We start from the raw sequence: 18272 nt of genomic DNA, 5'->3' as shown, positions 1-18272 counted from the left end.
CATATACATATATATATGTCTTAAGTGTTTTTTACGATGCACCCAGTCAGCCCAAATATGGCCTCTTCCCTCCCTGACACAGCTGACAAAGTGAGAAAGAGCCTGTGGCCTAGAGGTCAACACAACTGCCTAATGTGCAAGCAGCCCAGGCAGGCCAGATTCGAATCTCAGAAAGGTGTGGCTGGCTGATGAGAGCTAAGTAGCTCGAAATAGCTATACCAGTCTCCCTTTAACTCTTTGTTAGCAATCCAGATTTAACACACACACACACACATATATATTTATACACAGCTGCACAGTGTTTTACAGCACACTCTGAGCAGTTTACAATGTCAGCCTATGGCCCCCGACCATCCGGGTCCTCATTTTACCAACCTCAGAAGGATGGAAGGCTTGAGCCGGTCAGGATCGAATTCTTGGCAGTGGGCAGAGTTTAGCCTGCAATACTGCAGTGCGCCACCAGTGCTTATCTGAAATAGCTGAAAAATACAGTATATTTTCTGTTATTTCTTTGAATGTTGATATCAGGGCAGCTGCCTACTGGATAATGCCTTTTTCTTTTTTTTTTTATTAGACGTTCTCCACCCAGGGCTCAATTTAGCTATTACCCATCTTGCTGATAGAAAGGTGGGCAGGCTGAAAAAAATCATAGGCTCCACACACACAAAGCCTTTATTGAATGGATTGCTAGAGAGGTGGCTGAGCATTTTCCTGCAGACATCTCTTTTCCTCTGTGGAGATTAAAAATAATAATAAAAAAAAAAGGTTGGGAAACTGCTGAGTGCTTTTTTCAAGGCCTCAGCCCGCCCTGCTATTTAAAGCAAGAAAGACAGAAGAGATCTGTTGGCCATCTCCTTGAGTGCAGACAATTGGAAGTGTAATTGATCTAGTCTCCTTTCTGCCCTCGGCTTTTTTCGTTTTGCTTTTAAATTTTCCAGTCTTTCTGCCCCCCCTCCCTTTTTTTTTAATGCCGCTTTCAGCTCCACAGCTTTTAACTCTTTGACTTTTTAGTAGTACCTGCAGACGCAGCTTTTGGAGAGGGGGATATGCATGGCCCAGCTGCCTTGTGGTGCTCTGTGAGGATTGTGTAGCAGCTTTGGCATTTGTAATAAGCCTTCCCGGCTCTCCTGTGGATGCATGAGTTTCTCCAGGGTGTGCGATTTTGCTCTCTGGCGTGCTCTCTGGCGCTCTACCCTCGGCCCTGGCTCTTTTCTGAATTTGCAGGTGGCAGTTTTTAAACCCACTTGAAACATAACTACTGGGCACAGAACATGTATAGGTTGGGTACCCTCAAGGGCTGCAGTTCCGTGAAATGTGACAGTTTCTGGAGGCAGTATGGGATGCTTTTGGAGGGTTTGGGAGAAAATACATACGCTTGTTAGAACAGAATCATCATTACGTACAATCTGGCAATCATCCGGGATATACCAGACCATTCAGGCCTAGCTCTGATGGTCATTTCTTTCTAGGGTCAGCTAATTTCACAACTACATTCTTCCCCTCCTTTTAAAAATGGGTTTTTTTTCCAAAACCTGCACCATGGCCTATTGGAAGGAGATAAAGGCCAGTGTTGAACGCTGGGCTCTCATCCCATCTTATCCAAGAGAGTGGCAGTTAATCCAATCATTCATTTCAGGAGTCTTTCTTTCCCTACTAAAGGGTCAAGAGCAGGGGTGGGCAACCTTGGCTCTTTTCTGATTCATGCTGGCTCAGGAATTCTGGGAGTTGAAGTCCGCGAGTCGTAAAAGAGCCAAGGTTGCCTACCCCTGGTCAAGGGTATCTGCCAGATATGGGGAGAAAAAAAAATCAAGACGGTGCTCGCAATGGTGTGGGTTTAAAGCGATCCCTCGTTATATTGTGTTGCACTTGCAACGTGTGTAAGGAACCAAGCATTGCGACTGCCATTTTTTTATGCCCAGCAGATTCTCCGCCTCTAATTGATTCCATCCCTGGTATTAACGTTTGAAAGGGTCAGTTAACAGGTGATAGCAAAGCTCGAACTCCGTACCTGAACCAGACCCAGATAAAAGAACAGGATACCTAAAAGGCTGGACCCTTGAGGAAGGCAGGGCTACTCCAGGGAAGGAGCTAGTTGCGCCAGGGGGAGGAGTCAAGTTGGGAATCAGCCTGGAATCCTTACATAGGCGTAAGAGAGCAAGGCCCAACCTTTCCTTGAATGCTATTGAACCTTCTCTAGCCTGCCTCGGGTGCAAACGATCTGCCCGAGAAGAAATCCTGTGAAATGGGCTCGAGCAATGAAGTAGCTAATTCACGTGTAGATGATCTGGTTATTTGGCCTTCTTGACAAATTTGCAGCAAGGTCGATTGGGGGGGGGGGAAGCATGTTTCAAAACTTCAAAACTGCCATCCTGGTACGAATTAAATCTCTTTGGTCGGTTTGCTTTTTTTTGGTGTGCCTTTTCCTCTTATACTGTTGTCTCCTCCCTCTCTTCTCCCCCTTTTCTTCTGCTCCTCCTTCCTTTGCCTTGCCTCTCCCCTTCTGCTTGTCTGTCTGTCTTTCTGTCTGTCTGTCTCTCTCTCTCTTCTCCTCTCAGATCTGAAAGATTTTCAGAACAATAAGCACAGATACTTGTTAGCCTCCGAGAATCAACGTCCTGGCCATTTTTCCACAGCATCCATGGGCTCGCTCACTGCATCTCCATCTTCCTGCTCTCTCAGTAGTCAGGTGGGCTTAACTGCCGTCTCCAGCATCCAAGAACGGATCATGTCCACGCCCGGAGGAGAGGAAGCCATTGAACGTCTGAAGGTACGGCGGCTGGAGTGTCAAATGCCCAAAGAAACCTGTCTTGGTTTAGCCCAGAACCACATCTGTTAGAGCGCAACACAAATATATCTCCCTTTAGAACAGGGTCTCCATATCTGGTGGACCTGCCCTAAAGCGAAAAGATTTTGGTTCAAAAATACACGGACGGTTGGAGACAATGACGAAAAAAAACAAATAGATTTGAAGCCAGAATTATTTTTGTTAGGAATAATAGGAGGAAACTGTGAGAAAGACTGTATGTATTTAATTTTACAACGTACTAATGGCAGCAAGAATTGTATTTGCCCGATATTGGAAAAATGAAAACCTAACCAACAGAAGAAGAACTAATTAAGAAAATTAGTTGTGCAGAAATGGACAGATTGACATTAAAGATAAAAGAGAAAGAAGACTCAGTGTATTTTAGAACATGGGACAATTTTTATCAATGGCTAGAAAAACCAGTTAGAGAGAAAGGAATGTGATATGTAACATTGAATATATATTAATAAGACTATTGAGCAGTTCATTAACATATTGTTTATGATAATTATTATTCATTGTTTTTTTTTAATTACATGAACCCAGACAACATGCTGTTTGCTAAATATTAAGAATGTTATTTTAAAAAATCCTAACCCTGACCCTAACCCTATTCCTAATCCTATAAAAATTAATAATATATATATATATATAAAAGAACAGGGTTTCCCAACCTTGGCAATTTTAAGAAAACTTGTCCAGGCAGCATAACAATAATAAAAAAAATTCGGAAAAATTCAATACGAACAAAAACCAGCTGATGAAGCGGCAGCTGTGATTTCAACGTTGTCATTGATATGTAACAGTAACAACAATGACACCCCATCAGAAAAAAAGTGGAAAAGCATGATACCAAAGCATGATATAAAGTCATTCCACTAGCATTCCTCTTGAAAATAATTAAAAAAAAAAAACACCCAACAAATAAAACAATTCGAGCAGGCAGCAAAGTTAAAAACATCAGCGGAAACGAAATTGCGAAGGAACTTCAGTGGCTTCTGATTTTTTTAAAAAAATCTTTCTTTGATGGAGATCCCCCCCTTCCCCTTTCTACTTAAGGGATTCCTCAGTGTGGCCAACAGAATTAGAGAGAATTTCCCCCAAAGTTAAAAGCAACTGTTAAAATTCCTGTAGTAGTCGCTCTCTCTAGGAGTCATTGTTAACGCTCATTAAAATGTGTGGCGCAGAAAACGTCCTGCAGACAGTGGAGCCTTTTGTCCAGCATCTGTGTGCTGTGTGGCCCCCAAAGGGCACAACAGTAGAAGACTTCTATTTTTTGGCCTTGCCAGACCTTCCCTCCCCCCACCCCCCAGCCCCCATTTGGGCTTGTGAAGCAACAAGCTGGCTGGGTTGTAGATTTTGAATGCTGCCTTTTTTTTTTTTTTTTGCACTCCCCTTCCTTCCCCTTGGATGGGCTGGAGGCGTACAAAATGTATGCCTTTTTTAAAAAAAAAAAAAAAGTAAAAGGGGGTGGAAGGGAAAAAAAAGTTCTGGTTTCTCTCCACCCTTAGATTCTGCTTTGGCTCAAGGTAGCAGCTTCAGATCTCTGACTTGCAACTTAAATGTCTGAGATAGACTTGCTGCTGTCATCAGTATTCACAGCGGCACCTCTGCAGTGAGCTTTGAAATGCCATGAAAACTCCCAGGCAATGAATGTGTGGCGAGCAGCATATTGTCTCCTGTTCTACTGGAGTTGTCCGTCCTGGAAGAAAAGGCTTGTGGGCATTTGACTCTTCTTCTGTTTAAGCATTCCCACCCCACCATAACGTTTTTATCTCCTGCTCGGTCGATGATCCGTCTGGGAGTGTAGCTTTTTTTTTTAAGCGCTGTCAGTGGCAAAGAAACAGCCTGTTGACTCAAAAGAGGAATCTCACACCACCCCCACCCCCCATTTCCATTCCTGAGGAAAGAAACAACTCTTTGTTACATGGCTGGTTGAAGATGGCGATTGCAGGAAAAGCTTCAGCACGTTGAAGTATCAGAATGCTAATGTGGTTCTAGAAACCTCTTTTGTTGTTAGTTGCGAAGTCGTGTCCGACCCATCGCGACCCCATGGACAACGTTCCTCCAGGCCTTCCTGTCCTCTACCATCTTCTGGAGTCCATTGAAGCTCACGCCTGCTGCTTCAGTGACTCCATCCAGCCACCTCATTCTCTGTCGTCCCCTTCTTCTCTTGCCCTCCATCTTTCCCAGCATCAGGCTCTTCTCCAGTGAGTCCTTCCTTCTCATCAGGTGGCCAAAGTCCTTGAGTTTCAGCTTCAGGATCTGGCCTTCTAAAGAGCAATCAGGGTTGATCTCCTCCAGGACTGACCGGTTGGATCACCTTGCAGTAAACCCCCCCCCCCAAAAAAAGACTAACATTCCAGATTCTACATGGTAAGATGATGTGGAAAGATAACAAGTTATCAAGGCTTTTCAACCAAGCCTTGTCCAAAATGTTGTTACGAATCTTTGCCTAATTTTGGCACCGGATAGGATTCTGCTGCAGTTCTTTTTTTAGAGACGGTTGCCCGATCAAGAGAGTATTGAAAGAAATCGTTGGCTTTGTAAATACGAAACTATTTTATGAGAGCACACCATGGATATTTTAGGGCTTTCGATGAAAGAAAAGGGAAAAAATATAGGTTGAAACTTGCAGGATCCGTTGCAGAATCCAAAGCTTCACAGAAACGCTGAGGATTCCTGGGTTCCAGAGAATCAGTCTGTTCACTGACCGTTCTTGGATTTCGATTTGGCTAGATTTTAATTTGTTGGGCTGAGGAGCCTAGAATGAAACCCGTGTTCTGTCTTATGTAACCCTATTTCTCCATTCTCTTTCCTTCCCCCCCCCCCCCAGGAATCTGAGAAAATCATTGCAGAGCTGAATGAAACCTGGGAGGAGAAATTGAGGAAGACCGAAGCAATTCGGATGGAGAGGTTAGTGCCCCCAAATCATCTTCTATCATTACCTTAGAGCAGTGTTTCTCAACCTTGGCAGCTTGAAGAGGTGTGTTCAATTCCCAGAATTCCCCATGCTGGCTGGGGAATTCTGGGAGGTCAAGTCCACATGTCTTGAAGCTGCCAGGTTGAAAAAACACTGCCTTAGAGCAGGGGTCTTCAAATGTGGCCCTTTGATGACTTGTGGACTTCAACTCCCAGAATTCCTCAGCCAGGCACGATTTGAGAAGATGAATAGACCATTCAAAACAATAGAGGAGCATTGAGGTAATCCTGAGAGAAAGAATAGAATAGAATAGAATAGAATAGAGTAGAGTAGAATAGAATAGAATAGAATAGAATAGAATAGAATAGAATAGAATAGAATAGAATAGAATAGAAGCTGGAAGGGACCCTGGAGGTCTTCTAGTCCAGCCCCCCGCTCAAGCAGGAGAACCTATACCATCTCAGACAAGTGACTGTCCAGTCTCTTCTTAAAAACCTCCAGTGATGGAGCACCCACGATTTCTGGAGGCAAAGCTGTTCCACTGGTTGATTGTCCTCACTGTTAGGAAGTTTCTCCTTAATTTCAGGTTGTTTCTCTCCTTGGTCAGTTTCCAACCATTGTTTCTCGTCCTGCCCTCTGGTGCTTTGGAGAATAATGTGACCCCCTCTTCTTTGATTCTTTAATCATACTCAAATTAAATTCATTCAGATATATATTTATGTGAAATGAAGGTTCCCAGATACTTCTGCAAAAGAAGTTTGGCTTGGGGTTATTTTGATCCTCTATCTTACTTGTTTTTGTTTTTGTTTTTTATCCTCCACGATATCAGGAGAAGACAATCAACAGCAATAGCAAAAGCACATAGACTTACATACTGCCCCATAGTGTTTTACAGCACTCTCTGAGTAGTTTACAACATCAGCATATCGCTCCCCCAGCCATCTGGGTCCTCATTTTGCCAAAACCTCAAAAGCACGGAAGGCTGAGTCGACCTTGAGCCTGTGGGCAGAATTAGCCTGCAATATTGCATTCTGCCCCACCCCAGTTCTAATCAAAAATGTCTTTTGTAAAAACTGGGAAATTTTAAAAATGCCTTTCGTTCCGATTTACATCTCACGATACTGTCTCTTCTTACTCTTTCTTCTTTCTGCGCAGTGCAATTTCCCACACTCAAAGCAAAAACCAAATTCCTCTCGTCCACTCCTATCCAAATGTACGAATTGAACTTTAAGCGTGTTTCGAAGGAATTCTTTACAATCTCTTGTCCCTTCCTCCACAGGGAAGCGCTCTTAGCTGAGATGGGAGTCGCCATCCGAGAAGATGGAGGCACCCTTGGCGTCTTCTCACCCAAAAAGGTAGGCAGCGTTGTACAGTGGTTATCCGGTCCAACAAACTGCGGTCGCTTGTCTGCAGAAATGGTAGCACTGTGTTTGACTCGCTTCTTGACATAAGGTTTCGAGATGGCTTAAGTTAAAACAACAGTATCAATTAAAAGCAATCGTCTCAGAAGCGTGTATGCTTTTTCGTAGTTGGATATCAAAAATTTATTTATTCGTTAAATATATCAATAAGCCCTCCTTTCCCCCTTTCTCTCGTCGTCTGAATTTCCTTTGTAGATCTTCTCTCAGAGATCATCAACTTGGTTTGATGACTCTCTTGATTGCTTTGCGGTTGACCAGGTTTGCCTTTGTGCCGACACAGAGGCTTCGGCAGAGATTGCAGCTTGTGAAAGTAGAATAGAGGAATCCATGCTTCTCCTCCTTACCCTTTACATCCATCCTGGTTAGCTGTTACTTCCCCTAATCTCGCATGGGTGCAACAGAGACACTTAGAACAAGTGGGGCTATCCAGTGGCTTCTGCCCTATGCGATTGTGGGGACACGCAAACAGCAACACCTATGCAAACTTGCCCTTTGTACACTTGAAGACCTCACCGGGCAGCGTGACCGAACGTAATTAATGTTGCTAGTTTCGGGGCAGGATCTGTTTAACTTGTACAGATTTTAATCTTTGTGTTTTATATTTTAAACGTTACGTCATAGAGTATGCCTTATTTGAATTGTGACGCTTCTGACACGAACAAACAAACAAACTTGATAATCTGTTCCTTTCAGTTCTTGTACTTCTGTAGCACTTGTAGCTCAGAAGAAACTGCCCTTAGTTTACAAGCTGGACCTGCCTGTTGGGAATCTGGAGGGCGAAGTTCCTTATTTCTGTGGCTAATGTAATATTTTGTTTTTCCTCCTGTGTTTTACTGGCACTCACTGGCCAGATATTCACACCAAGGCCTTGTGATTTGTTGGCGGGTTCCAGTGGGGTGTTTTCCCCAAAGAAGGTTGGTTGAGTGGCTGTAGTAGCTTTAGATCCCACTAGGAACCTTTGTAGCAGATAGATCCTTCAGACTTTCCAGCAAAGCTGCGGTTTGAAAGCATGGGGGATCCCTGTGATCTGTGAAACGCTTGCTCTGTGGACATCGCTCAGGAGAAATTCCACTATTTATTTATTCCCGGCCAAATTGGACGAGAGCGTTTTCCTTCTGTTGAGCTATTTCCGTACGAGATAAACTACGCATTCCTGACTTTTTGATTCAAGCAATGAAAGCGTCCGGTAAATGCTTTTTAAATCAATTTCGTCCTGCCCAGTTCCTGCTCCCCTTCGGAAGAATTAGGTATTTCTCATAGAAAGAGGAGAGAGAAGGCAAATAAATTGGCAGCTATTGAACCAAGGATAATCCAAAGCAGGGGTCCCCAACCCCCGGTCCGTGGACCGGGAGCGGGCCGCAGCATGCCAGCAACCGGTCCGCACAAACAAGCAAAGTCCCATCTGCGGGATGCAGGTAGCACACAAAACCACGTCCCCCCCCCCAGTCCACGGAAAAACCTCTCTCCAGGTAACTGGTCCCTGATGCCCAAAAGGTTGGGGACCTCTGATCTAAAGGACCCAACTATCCCTGGCTGTCACTCACCAAACATATTCCGTTAAAACAAATACATGTTAAAATAACTACGGTTTAGCCCACAGCACCCAGAGTGTAAAGATTTTTTGATGCTTCTGAACAGATTCTTCTTCTTCCTCTGATACTGTTCCCTTTCTGAGCACTCCTCGGTGCGTTCTTTGTTGTTTTCCTGCAGACCTTTCATTACCAAACTATATAACCTCATCACTGATGACGTTAATCTAGTTTGGGCAACGAAACATCCACAAGGAAACAACAAAGCTCAGAGCGCACCAAGAACCCCTTATTTCAACCCGAGCTACCAATATTCTCCTTTATCGGTGTTCTCCTTCTTGTATTGCAATAAAATTTCACCCATCCAAGAATTGATTGCTTTTCTCCTGGGAGGGCGAAGCAGTTTTGGATTTGGAAACGGCCGGCCTTCATGGGGAAGAGGGCGCGTAATTCAAGGAATGCCGTGTTTCTTTCAGACCCCTCATCTGGTGAACCTGAACGAGGACCCCCTGATGTCAGAGTGCCTGCTTTATTACATCAAGGACGGCATAACCAGGTCAGCGGCATGATCTGAATGGCTTTCGATCCCGTCTGGATGTTGTGAATGTGCCTTGGAGCAGATGATGAGTTTACCTGTTTTTAGATACCACCATGCCTTAGAAATCCTCTTTTTCGGTCACAGGGTGGGCCAGGCGGATGCCGAGCGGCGCCAAGACATCGTCCTGAGCGGAGCTCACATCAAAGAGGAGCACTGCGTTTTCCGCAGCGAGAGGAACCCCAACGGCAGTGGTAAGCAGGGGGGGGATCCTCCGTATTTTAAATCAGGGATCCACAACCCCGGGCTGCGGCCCATTTGGAATCTGGCTGGCCAACGCATGTGTGCGCCTGCGCGGCTCAACTTACACACTTGGGTAGCTCAGTTCCAAACGGGGCATGGGCTGAGGGGTGGCCGCTGTTTTAATACCCTTGCCAGCTTCCCCCAAACTCTTCTCCTTCGTATATGTTGGCTCTCTCCTCAACAGTTCAGACAATGACTGAAGTATTTCCTCTTCTCCTTCTAGTGATTGTTAGCCTGGAGCCGTGCGAATGCTCAGAGACCTACGTCAACGGCAAGAGGGTGGTGCAGCCAGTCCAGCTGCGTTCAGGTAACCATGCCTCTTTCTTCATGAGGACATGCGTCTTGAATGCTGACCATCTGGCTCCGTTTTACGCTCAGGACACTTTTTTTTATCCCAGCTGTGTGTGCTGGGCTGTCTAGTCCCCAGTCATTAGCATCAGCTACTCATTGGGAGGAGCTTTGCGAGCTTACCAAACCTTTTCGCAACTGAAGATGTTGAGCAGGGGTAGTCAACCTTGGCTCTTTTATGACTCGTGGACTTCAACTCCCAGAATTCCTGAGCCAGCCAGGCTGAGGGGAAAGGGAGAGGTTTCCAAGCTGAGCCATGCTGGCTCAGGAATTCTGGGAGTTGAAGTCCACGAGTCATAAAAGAGCCAAGGTTGACTACCCCTGATGTTGAGCATTGAATGGAGGCCCTCCTGCACGTAGGCCAGTGTTTCTCAACCTTGGCAGCTTGAAGATGGGTGGACTTCAACTCCCAGAATTCCCCAGCCAGGTCTACCAAGCACTCTTCCGTCAACTCCCCTTCCTTGCTCCAGATTATAATTGTATGTCTTCTGGTGTTGATCGTCCTAGAAAACTTGGTTGCCTGAGTTTGTCCTTCTCCAAAAAGGGCTCTTGGCCAACCTCTTCCTTTGCCCCTCCAGGAAATCGCATTATTATGGGCAAAAACCACGTCTTCCGCTTCAACCATCCTGAGCAGGCCAGGGCTGAAAGAGAGAAGACGCCGTCGGCTGAGACTCCCTCCGAGCCTGTGGACTGGACTTTTGCCCAGAGAGAATTGCTGGAGAAGCAGGGAATCGATATGAAGCAGGAGATGGAGAAAAGGTAGGACTTTCTCAGGAGAAACCAAACTTCACTTTGCATTATCACCTGTGAAACGGAAGCAGAGCGTTTAATTCCTTTTAACTGGAACATCCTACAAGCCGTCTTCATAGCAATAGATAAAGACAGAATAACAGAGCTGGAAGGGACCTTGGAGGTCATCTAGTCCAGCCCCCTGCTCAAGCAGGAGACCCTATACATTCCAGACAACTGGCTGCCCAGTCTCTTCTTAAAAAATTCCATTCACAACTTCTGGAGGCAGGTTGTTCCACTGATTAATTGTTCTAACTGTCAGGAAGTTTCTCCTTAGTTCTAGGTTGCTTCTCTCCTTGATTAGTTTCCATCCGTTGCTTCTTGTCCTGCCCTCAGGCACTTTAGAGAATAGCTTGACTCCCTCTTCTTTGGGGCAGCCCCTGAGATATTGGAACACTGCTATCATGTCCCCCCTCGTCCTTCTCTTCGTTAAACTAGACAGACCCAATTCCAGCAACTGTTCCTTATATGCTTTAGCCTCCAGTCCCTTAATCATCTTTGTTGCTCTTCTCTGCACTCTTTCTAGAGTCTCAACATCTTTTTTACATCGTGGTGACCAAAACTGGATGCCGTATTCCAGGTGTGGCCTTACCAAGGCCTTGTAAAGTGGTATCAACACTTCACGTGATCTCGATTCTATCCCTCTGTTAATGCAGCCTAGCACTCTTTTACCAGAACTTTGCCTTCTGTAGTTTTAGAAGAGTCTTGAATGCTTTCCTTCGAGAAATACATTTACAGCTTTAGCCCCATCTCCCCAAATTGTTCACCCCAGACTGTGATTTAGCCCTAGACACCCCCAAAACCTGTTTTAGATCCTTTGTGAAGATAGTCTGAAAAGGGGGAGCATCCGTCGAATTCCGAAGAAGGGTTCTTAGGCTCGGCGGGAAATCGACGCGTCCGCTGGTTCTCAACGTACGACTGCAGTTTGGACCAGAACTGCTAAGCCAGGCTCCTGCCGTTAAGCGAGTCAGCGCTCACATTTTGATCATGTGACCCTGGGGATGCTGCAGTGGTCTGGTTATAAGTCAAATGTCGTTTTCGCTGCAACTGTAATTTGGAACGTTTGTTAAACTAACGCTTGCGAGTCGAGGATTCCCTATAAGCAGCTCCTGTATCTCTTTGCAGACTTCAAGAGATGGAGATTCTGTACAAGAAGGAGAAGGAAGAAGCAGATCTTTTACTGGAGCAGCAGAGGCTGGTAGGTGTCCCCTATCACACCCAGGCGGATTTTAAGAGAGATTCTCTGCTTAGTGCCCAGAACTAGTTGCCCTTTGCCTGTTAAGCGTGCTATTTTGGTTTGACATGGTTACCATCCAATGAGTTGGTCTCTCTCCAACCCACACCAAGCTCAGCTTCTTCAGCAGACAGAACAAAAAAGGCTCAGGTGTTGATCTGTTGTCCTTCTGCACCTCACACCCAATTCCAGACCTCTCTGAAATCACAGTGGAGAGTGTCTCTTTAAGAGTCACCAAGTACTAACCGGGTCCTAGATTCATTTGCCTGCCAGGTTTTGATCTGCCCCCCGCCAGGATCTCCAGAATGATGGCTGTGGGGGATGCATGCGTTTAATCTCTCTGCCTTTGCCCTGCCCTGCATGGAGTCTGAATCCTTAGCAAGAGAAACGCGCCGGTGAGGGAGGGAGATTAGGGGGGCTGGACAATCAAGCCTTCGCGTAGCCGGACGTCACAACAAAAATCCTCACCACCCACAAACAGGGCGATGAGGAGGGAGCCACAAAACAAAATTTGACCTTCCAAATTCCTAGCCTGTCAAAAGAGCGTATAAGATAGTCCTCGACTTAACGACTGTAATTGAGCCCAAAGCTTCCTTTGCCGAGACCGATGGTTGTTAAGTGAGTTTTGCCCCCAGTGTATGACTTTCCTTGCCACCGTTTACTGCCGTTTACTAATCCAGTTAGTAACAAGATTGTGAAGTGAATTTTAAGAGCCCTGGGGGGACCGGTGGTCAGAATGCAGGATTGCAGGCTAAACTCTGCCCACCGCTGGCAGTTCGATCCTGTCCAGCTCGAGGTCGACTCAGCCTTCCGTCCTTCCGAGGTCGGTAAAATGAGGACCGAGATTGTTGGGGGGTCATAGGCCAACTCTGTCAACCGCTTAGAAAGGGCTGTAAAGCAGGGTGAAGCGGTATATAAGTCTACGTGCTATTGCTATAAGAGCCCTGGTGGCGGCGTGCTTAGAATGCAGCATTGCAGGCTAAACTCTGCCCACCGCCGACAGTTCGATCCTGTCCGGCTCGAGGTCGACTCAGCCTTCCATCCTCCCGAGGTTGGTAAAATGAGGACCCAGATTGCTGGGGGGGGCCATAGTCTTAGCGAGGCTGTCAAGCACCGTGAAGTCTCAGTGCTGTTGCTATTTGGCTTCTCCATTGACTTTGCTTGTCAGAAGGTCACAAAAGGGGATCACTGCAACCGTCCTAAGTACATGCCAGTTGCCAAGCATCTAAATTTTGATCAATTGGCCATGGGGATGCTGCAAGAATGAAAAATGGACATCAGTCACTTTTTTCAGTGCCGTTGTGACTTCGAACAATCACTAAACGAAGAGTTATAAGTCGAGTACTACCTGTAATCTCTTCGATTATCATTAGAAAGCGGTTCTTCCCCCAACCCTTTCCCCCACACACTTTGATCAGCATCTAATTATCCTGTTTGCATATTTGAGAAACATGGACCCCCTCAAAGACCGTCCTTTTAACGAAAACATGCCTGTAGCTCTTTATTTTTAACCTAACGGTTTTTTTTAAAAAAAAGTACGCACTAGTGCCGAAATAGCTCCGTCAGAGGGTTTCATTCCTAACTTCCTTTCCATGAATGGAATATGATTCATGGTAACGGAGCAGTTTTCCTACCTCCCCCCTTCTTTCAGCATTATTCAGGGCCTTCCCAGGCTCCAGGTTCTGGCAGTCTGGGATTTTGAGGATGCTGTGCTGTATGGGCTAGGGAATAGTTGGCGGGGAGCCCTTCGGTTAAATGGGTCAATATTATAGACTCCGAGCCCATCACAGTATACTTCGGATTTAAATTAGAATAATTGTTGGAACCTCTGGGGAAAATTAATCCAAAGCTTGTTTGGAGTGTTTTTCTTACCTCTCACCAAGTTTATTAACATAGAAGCATTTTACGTGGCTGCAAAAAAAAAAAAAAAAAAGCATGAAGTTTGCGACGGGCAGGCTTAACTTACGGGTCGGTTCATAAGTTTCTCGGGCATGACAGTGAGATGTGGAATGGTAGAAAACCTTAACGAGATTCCCTTTAATATATATATATATATATATATATCTTGGGCATCCTCAGAACAATTTGTAATAACCGAAAGGCGTGTCTGCCTTTAAACCAAGGATCGCTGGCAAATCTAAACAGCATGGCCGGCTTTTTTTTTTTTTTTTTGCTGGCAAAATAAATAAAAAAAAAATAAAGATTTTTGTGGTGGCGTTTGTATTGTTTTCTTTGTCAGATTTGTAACCCACTTTTTCTCCAGGTGGCATGTATAGCATTCTTTCCTCCAGCCCTGTGAGATAGAGGGGGTTGAGAGAGGGGGACCCCCGGCCCAAGGTCATCCAGGGAATTTCCATGATTGAGGGTGGACTTTTAACATGGGTTTACTCCGTCCAACATTTTAACCACCGTTAATGACCACTATTTCTAACCTTGACACTAGTGGCTGCTTCTGAACTGGTTTGTCTCTGATTCTCTAACCCTTTTCTGGCTGCTTTTCTAGTTGACCGGACTGTCAGTCTGAACCACGTCTACAGCACTTACTAACCCAGTGTTTAACTCCACCTAACCTTGGCTGTCCATCTGATCATTCTGCAATGACTTGTCGGGTATCAATCCTCGCGGAGAGAAGAATCTCTTTGTTTCTCCCCCCTCTAATGAGCTTTAACCGGGCAAAAATGTTTGACGGGTTTTGCACATCGCTAGCATGAAGTGTTACATCCTCCTCTCTACAGGTACTTGATTTTGGCTCTTGTAAGAGTTTCACACGGATTGGATTTTTGGGAAAGCCCTTGGAATATTCTCGGAGGAGAATTAAAAATCCCACGAAATTTAAAGATATGTCTGGAATTAAAGAAATCTACCGAAGACGGTTAGGGATAGTTTTAAGACTCCAGTTAGATGTTCACCCCTTCATTTGTTCCTTTTGCTTCCCCCACCCCCAAATCATTCCCCCTAATTTTGAGTTGTCCTTTCTTTTTCTTTTTTTTCTTTGTTCAGTATTTTCCTTCTTTTCTCCAAATTTTAATTTTGCTTATTTTGGGGCCACCTCTCGATTGTTTTTGTTTTCCCAAGGACGCAGACTCTGATAGTGGGGATGACTCGGACAAGCGGTCTTGTGAGGAGAGCTGGCGGCTGATCACTTCCCTGAGAGAGAAGCTGCCCCCCAGCAAGTTGCAAACCATTGTTAAAAAATGTGGCCTCCCCAGCAGCGGAAAGAAGCGAGAGCCCATCAAAATGTATCAGATCCCTCAGCGCCGGCGCCTAAGCAAAGACTCCCGGTGGGTGACCGTTTCGGATCTGAAGATCCAGGCCGTGAAGGAGATCTGCTACGAGGTGGCGCTTAACGACTTCCGGCACACCCGGCAGGAGATCGAGGCCCTGGCCATCGTGAAGATGAAAGAACTCTGCACCCTGTACGGGAAGAAGGACCCCAACGAGCGCGACTCGTGGCGGGCGGTGGCCCGGGACGTTTGGGACACGGTGGGGGTGGGCGACGAGAAGATCGAGGACCTCCTGCTCAGCGGGAAAGGCATCGCCGACGTGGACGACCTCAAGGTCCACATCGACAAGCTGGAAGACATCCTGCAGGAGGTGAAAAAGCAGAACAACATGAAGGACGAGGAGATCAAGCTCCTCCGGAACAAGATGCTCAAAATGGAGAAGGTCTTGCCGCTGATGAGCTCCCAACCACCGAAAGGGCCGCCCGCTGCGAAACCGAAGGAGGTCGCCGGCCTGCTCAGCGCGGAAGGTAACGCCAGCGAGGACGGCAAGGGGAGCTGCGAGAAAGAGGGCCGGGTTTCCCAGTTGATGGAGGACGACCCTGCCTTCCGGCGCGGGCGGCTGCGCTGGATGCGTCAGGAGCAGACCCGGTTCAAGAACCTGCAGCAGCAGGAGATCACCAAGCAGCTCCGCCGGCAGAACACGCCGCACCGCTTCATCCCGCCGGAGAACCGCAAGCCCCGCTTTCCCTTCAAAAGCAACCCCACCCACCGGAACTCCTGGAGCCCCGGCACCCACATCATCATCACCGAGAGCGAGGTCATCGAGGTCAGAATCCCCAAGGAGGAAGAGAAGACGGCGGAGAATAGCGTGGAGCCCCCAAGCCTGCCTGCCGAAGCCCCGGCGCTCCCCGACCAGCCTCTTCCGCTTTGGAACAGGCCCGGGCCACAGCAGGCACCGGATCAGATCCAGATCAAGAGGCAACCCTTGAACCCGCAGCCCCAGCCCTGCCATCCGCAGCCCAGCCCCTCCGCCCCCGTGCGCTGGAGAAGCCATTCCCTCAACGGCCAGCAGAGAGGCCTCCGGCGCCAGTTGTCGGACTCCTCGGAGTCCTCGCCCGCCCCGGGCGCCAGCCAAGCCCCAGATCTGCAAGCCTTCCACCAGAGGCGCCACCTTCACCAGCGCTGGCAGTCCTATGGCGCTCCCGGTGGCCTCGAGGGCCGAAGCAGACCGGCCGACCGGCCCAGCCCCTGCAACCAGTACGTCACCCCTCCGCGCATGAGGCGGCAGTTCTCCGCCCCGAACCTCAAAGCCAGCCGAGAAACCACAGTTTGACTCTCCCACCGGGTCCTGCCCATCCTGAAAGGGAGGGATGAGGGGGGGGGAGAAAATGGGGATTGTCTACCGACAACTGAGCTTGGGCCACACAAGAGGACCTTTGCCGTGGGCGACCGACAACGCAAAGCACAAGACCGCACTGTTTTCTACCCATCTGTTAACCGCCTGTGAAACACTTGGTGTTTTTTGTTGTTCTTTTTTTCAATTGTGGAAATCCCTTACTTTGGCCTCTGTGTCAGTTTGGGAACTGTCAGTGTTATCATCTTTTTTTTAGAGGGGGGGAGGGGAACAACGGATGCAAACGGGGACATTTTAACCCCCTTTTGTGTCTTTGATCTTTGGACAATCAGCCAGACTCACCCGCAAAGCTTCCCGCTTCAAGCAAAAGAGCCTAAGTTTTGCATTTTATTTGGATTGTATCTTTACACCTTTCTTGGGTTTTTTCCCCCCTTTTCAGAATCCTCTGAAAGTCACCCCTCAAAGCTTTTCAATTGGGGCAGGTTATTAAGACAGGGCAGCTGATTCCTCTAAAGTTCTCAGTTGTGTGATATGGGGTGGCGGGGGTTGTTATAGCGTCAAGAAAAGCAGATTTTGCTGCTTTGGGCTTCCATAGGAAGAGAATCAGGAATCAGAGCTCCAGAAGGACATGGTGGACCCTTTGGTGCTGCTTGTGAGGCTCCGTGGTTTCTTCCAAAGGTCCCCCTGGGGGGATTTGACATTTTCATCCAGTTGTTCCTCTTGGTTTCTTGCTGCAAAAAAACACAAGAACTTGGCTTGAGTTTCAGACAGTTCCAGGCAGAGATTTCGAAAGCATTGGTGCCCGATTCTCCAGGTCGGCTAAAACTTCCCTCTTTTTTTTTTTTTTTTAAAAGGACAGGTACATTAAAAAAAGTACCTTTGAACTTTCCAGCCTCTCTGGAGCCAAATTTTTAGCAGTCGTTTGTTTTGCGGGATCTCGTGATGCCCGGATCCGTAGTCAGAAGCACCATTTTGCTCTACCTAAACGGAGCAAAAGAGTTTAAAGGTCCTGTGAAAAGCCAGAATTCTGTTGCGTAGAATAGGATTTAGGGCAGTGGTTCTCAACCTTTTTAATGCCGCGACCCCAACTGGTCATTAGTCGAGGACTAAACCGGTCGTAAGTCGAGGACTAAACCGGTCGTAAGTCGAGGACTAAACCGGTCGTAAGTCGAGGACTAAACCGGTCGTAAGTCGAGGATTACCCAACCGGTCATAAGTCGAGGACTTTCCCTGCCCGGGAGCGCCGCGCATGCGCGGTTCCGCCCCCTGCGCTGGCCGAGGCGTAGCTGGCAAGCGGCAGTGACGGAGCAGGCCGACCACCAGCTGGCCCAGCCCAAGGGAGGTAAGGCACCCGCCGGAAAAGGGGGAAAAAATGGCGGACAGCCTTGCTTGGCGACCCCCGTGAAATGGTCGATCGACCCCAAATGGGGTCCCGACCCACAGGTTGAGAACCACTGATTTAGGGGGAATAAGGAGTGGGCTGCGTCCAAGTCTTACAGGCTAACGGAGCGATTCGGGAAAGAACCCAAGAGGATTAAAAATAAGCAAGCACACGTGTGTGTGTGTCTCTCACTCTCCTCTCCAATTTCATGCCAAATCCTATCCATCCCTGGTAAAAGAGAACAAGGAGGAGAGTCTGGGTCTCGCGGCTTGCACCTCAGCCTGGGAAGCTGAGATTGTTAGTGAAATTTTGGCCGTGGCGATCCTTGATCTTTTACCCTGCTGCTTTCTAAGTTTTATTTCAGTTTCCTTTCTCCCACTCTCTGCATTGCCTCCTCCTTAATTGAGGCTCCTCTGGGGAGACTA

General features: G+C 47.2%; 1 protein-coding gene across 3 annotated transcripts in view; it reads left to right on the top strand.

Annotated features, from left to right (window-relative positions):
• The window catches only part of KIF1B (kinesin family member 1B), an 85313-nt gene that overhangs the window by 35522 nt on the left and 31519 nt on the right, over positions 1-18272 (top strand). The window contains exons 12-20 of one of the 3 annotated variants that reach the window (XM_029285134.1): positions 2634-2767; positions 5643-5722; positions 7009-7084; positions 9156-9235; positions 9362-9468; positions 9741-9824; positions 10444-10624; positions 11780-11852; positions 14964-16445. In XM_029285134.1, the coding sequence (XP_029140967.1) occupies positions 2634-2767; positions 5643-5722; positions 7009-7084; positions 9156-9235; positions 9362-9468; positions 9741-9824; positions 10444-10624; positions 11780-11852; positions 14964-16445 (2297 nt within the window). Of the gene's footprint in view, positions 1-2555; positions 2768-5642; positions 5723-7008; positions 7085-9155; positions 9236-9361; positions 9469-9740; positions 9825-10443; positions 10625-11779; positions 11853-14963; positions 16446-18272 lie in introns of those variants that run through there. The other 2 variants (XM_015821438.1, XM_029285133.1) reach the window with 2 other exon arrangements.

Source organism: Protobothrops mucrosquamatus, unplaced genomic scaffold, assembly GCF_001527695.2.
Source record: "Protobothrops mucrosquamatus isolate PMUCROS unplaced genomic scaffold, P.Mucros_1.0 scaffold1329, whole genome shotgun sequence".
NCBI lineage: Eukaryota > Metazoa > Chordata > Lepidosauria > Squamata > Viperidae > Protobothrops > Protobothrops mucrosquamatus.
The sequence above is the reverse complement of the archived record's forward strand: the minus strand, read 5'-3'. Positions and strand labels throughout refer to the sequence as shown.